The sequence below is a fragment of the Tamandua tetradactyla genome, chromosome 14, assembly GCF_023851605.1.
Source record: "Tamandua tetradactyla isolate mTamTet1 chromosome 14, mTamTet1.pri, whole genome shotgun sequence".
NCBI lineage: Eukaryota > Metazoa > Chordata > Mammalia > Pilosa > Myrmecophagidae > Tamandua > Tamandua tetradactyla.
Window position 1 is genome coordinate 43,434,010 of NC_135340.1, and position 3,664 is coordinate 43,437,673.

The 3,664-nt window shown below is 34.8% G+C and overlaps 1 protein-coding gene across 1 annotated transcript; it reads left to right on the forward strand.

Moving 5' to 3' along the window:
- The first annotated feature begins 2,061 nt into the window (after nucleotides 1–2,061).
- Nucleotides 2,062–3,021, forward strand: LOC143655395 (olfactory receptor 4F21-like). The gene has a single exon (XM_077126723.1). It carries the CDS (start codon nucleotides 2,062–2,064, stop codon nucleotides 3,019–3,021), a length of 960 nt encoding a protein of 319 aa, XP_076982838.1.
- The last annotated feature ends 643 nt before the right edge of the window (nucleotides 3,022–3,664 follow it).

Here is a 3,664-nt window from a genome sequence, read left to right on the forward strand (position 1 = left end):
GATGAGATCACTTTTTATCATATTTTAAGATGTAACTACTGACTATATTTATTAAATGATTTTATTACCTTTAATATTTTCCATTTAATTATCTTAAAGTTTAAGGTAGACATTTGTGTGAATGGCAAATGATGGTAGCTTTGCAACCACCTTTTCAATGTTATTGCTTTATTTAATCTTTTGTCTTCTTCATAAGGCACTGTTGAGTTGCAATATGTATATTTTTTGTAGTTTTTGTTTGTTTGTTGTGTTCTTGATCATGGCCAAGGAAAATGGAATTATATTAAGGTTTGAAAAAAGCAGGTATCATCCCCTTAGGATGAGATAGGTATATTTACTCATAAAATGGAAAGATTGTTTGCCCATTATCTAAATAAATAGAATTCTTTTCAAGAAAAGAGAAGAAAATGACTTTATGAAAGTCATGTCCCAATGGAGATCAGAAGCAAGGTCATGATAAACTGTGTCACATCTTGAAGAGAGATCAATAAAATTAATGATTAAGAAGTGATTGTTATATCAGGTATGAGAATTGAGTTCATTTTGCCAAAAAAAATCTGCAGAAATGAGATCATTTGGTGTATTAAAGGAACTTTTTAGTGAGTATGAGCTTACCAGTTAAGGCTTACAGAGGAAAAGAACAATTATTAAGATTCCGATATTTGATTGTTTTAAAAGAGATGTAACTGTGTTAATAGGTCAAGGGTTGTAAGAGCTGAAGAAGATTTAACTGATGGATACTTCGGTAAGATGTGGGACATGCTTGAAAGATTTGTTCTTGAAAAGCATGGTGCCAGGGTTTACAGCATAGATTGTGGTGTCCTACAGATCTGGGTTCAAGCTGTGGCTCTGTTACTTGGTATCTACACAACAGAGTTTTTCATTTATAAAATGATTCTAATAAAATTGTACCTATCTTAGAGAATTTTTCTGAGATTTAAATGAGATAATTTGCTTAGTAAATGCTTTTCCAGGAGGAAGCTATTAATAAATGAGATCTATTATTTACATATTTGTTCATCATTTGTTTCACCTTTTAACAGGAGTTCAAATTCTCATGCACAATATTTTATTGGATATAATTGTCCAATAATAAAGTGAGTGAAGAACCAAACATTATGAATAATCTGGGTTTCTATACTTGACTTATATTGTAAATTGTGAAAAACAACAAAAGGCAGAAAATATTCACTATTTTCAATCTAGTGACATCTATTTGCCCAAAAAAAAAAATAATTCAGCTAAGAGAATTTGGAGGTTACTGTGAGAGTGTCAATGTCCAGGTGACAAAAAATGCTTAAGGTACTTCACTTGTGAAAACACCAGGAAAAAATATCTGATAATGATCTAAGAAGTGAAGTGTTTCAGTTTCCTGGCTACTGATGTCACACAATGAGAATTTATTGGCTCACAGCTTTGATACTAGAAGAAGTCTAAACTCAAGGCTTCAAAAGGTGATTCTTTCTCCCAGAAGACTGTGGCATTCTGGGTCTGAGTGCCAGTGAATCTTGGTCCTCGGCTTCCCTGACAGATGACAGGGCTCATGGTGGCCTCCGCTGGCCTCCCTTTTTTCTTGCAGATTTCTTTGACTTCAGCTTCTGCCTGCTCCTATGTCTTCCTCTTTTGAGCCTTTTTTTGTAAAGATTCAAGTAATAAAATTAAGGCTAATCTTGATTCATTGGGCCATGCTTTAAATGAAGTAACCTCAATCAAAAAATCCTTTTTAGAAAAGTTCACATCCACAGGAATGGATTAGAATTACAAACATGTTTCAGAGTGTGTGGGGGGATCATAGCTTCAACTCTCACAATAAGTTTACATATATAAGAATTTAAATTTCCTTTCTCATTTATGTATTCACTGTTCTGATCAGTATCATGCTTCCATTTGCTTCATATCATAGTATAGGACATAATTAGAATTACTTATAGTTCTAATACAAATAATCCATAGAAAAAATAGTATTGTAAATATGTAATAGATTTTACTATCACTGATATTAAATCTACCTTCATTTTCTACCCTCAGATAATTTGAAAATCAATTATTCTACCCAGATCAATGGATAATATAAATGACTCTGTGGTTTCTGAGTTTGTGTTGCTGGGACTTTCCAGTTCTTCAGAAATGAAAGTTTTTCTCACGTTGATATTCTCTTTGCTCTATGTATGCATCATCCTGGGAAACCTTTTTATCTTGTTTTTGGTGATTTTTGATGCTAATTTGCATTCCCCCATGTACTTCCTGCTGGCCAACCTGTCCCTCATTGATGTGGGCTTTTCCTCAACCACAGTTCCCAAGATGATCATAGACCTTTTACGTGAACACAAAGTAATTTCTTTTCAAGACTGCATGGCACAGATATGCTTAATTCATATCACAGGAGGAGTGGAGATGGTGCTCCTCATAGCCATGGCATTTGACAGGTACACAGCGATCTGCAAGCCTCTTCACTACTTGAAAATCATGAGCCCTAAAATGTGTGTTTCATTCGTGGTCATTGCCTGGGTGACTGGGGTGATCCATGCTTTGTCTCAATTTATTTTTATTATTCACTTGCCCTTTTGTGGCCCTAATGAAATAGACAGCTTTTACTGTGACTTTCCCAGGATCATAAAACTTGCATGCACAGATGGAGCCAAATATGAGTTTATTGTTGCTGCCAACAGTGGGTTCATGACCATGGGCGCCTTCTTCCTGCTGATCCTTTCCTATGTTTTCATTTTAGTCACCGTCTGGAAATGCTCTTCAGGGGACTTATCCAAGGCATTTGTCACTTTGTCAGCTCACATCACTGTGGTTGTACTTTATTTTACTCCATGTATGTTTCTGTATGTGTGGCATTTCTCCACATCATCACTTGACAAATACCTGTTTATTGTTGACTTTGCTATTACCCCTGTATTGAATCCTGCCATCTATACATTGAGGAACAAAGACATGAAGACAGCAATGAAAAAATCGATCAAACAGGCATATTATGCCCAATTTTGTTTACCAAAGCTGTCTTTGGAATTCTAAAACTATATATCCAATTGCCTGTTTGACATCTACAATTAGACATTCTATATTTAACATGTGCAGAACTCAGGAAATCCTCCACTTGTGCATAACTGTTTCTACTAATTCTACACAGAATTTACTTAATATTGTATTACCATGGGAAATGTGAATCCGCCATGCTCAGAGATGATGTTAGCAGCCAACAGCAATAGTTGCCAAATATTAACTTATGGTTGAACTAGTGATCACTTTGTCAATAATAAATAATGACATCTTTCTGATTCCAATAAGGACTGAAAATAAACTAGAATCTTGCTTTGGTCAATGTTAGGAATCATTGCATTTCATAGTTATCTATGTAGGACCAAAGGCTTTACTTAATTCCTTAACTGATTGCCTCACAGAAATCACAAAGATAAAATTTGATTGAAGAAAGTTTATGTAGAAACTAGTTCTTGGAATTACCAGTTAGGAGGTGGGATAGTGAGACAGAAAAGGGATAGATGGTTATATTGGTAAGTATAATTGAGAAGAAAGCCTACTGAGACCTGTGAGACACATTGAAGATTTTGTTGCATAAGTATTTCAATTAAAGGGCAGGAAGCTGGGCAATTCTTCAGTTTTAGAGGGCTTATCTGGAACATTAAGCTTCTGGTACTTT

Bases quoted from the DNA above. Each gene is read 5' to 3' on its own strand.
- LOC143655395 (XM_077126723.1), top strand. From the start codon at position 2,062: ATGGATAATATAAATGACTCTGTGGTTTCTGAGTTTGTGTTGCTGGGA.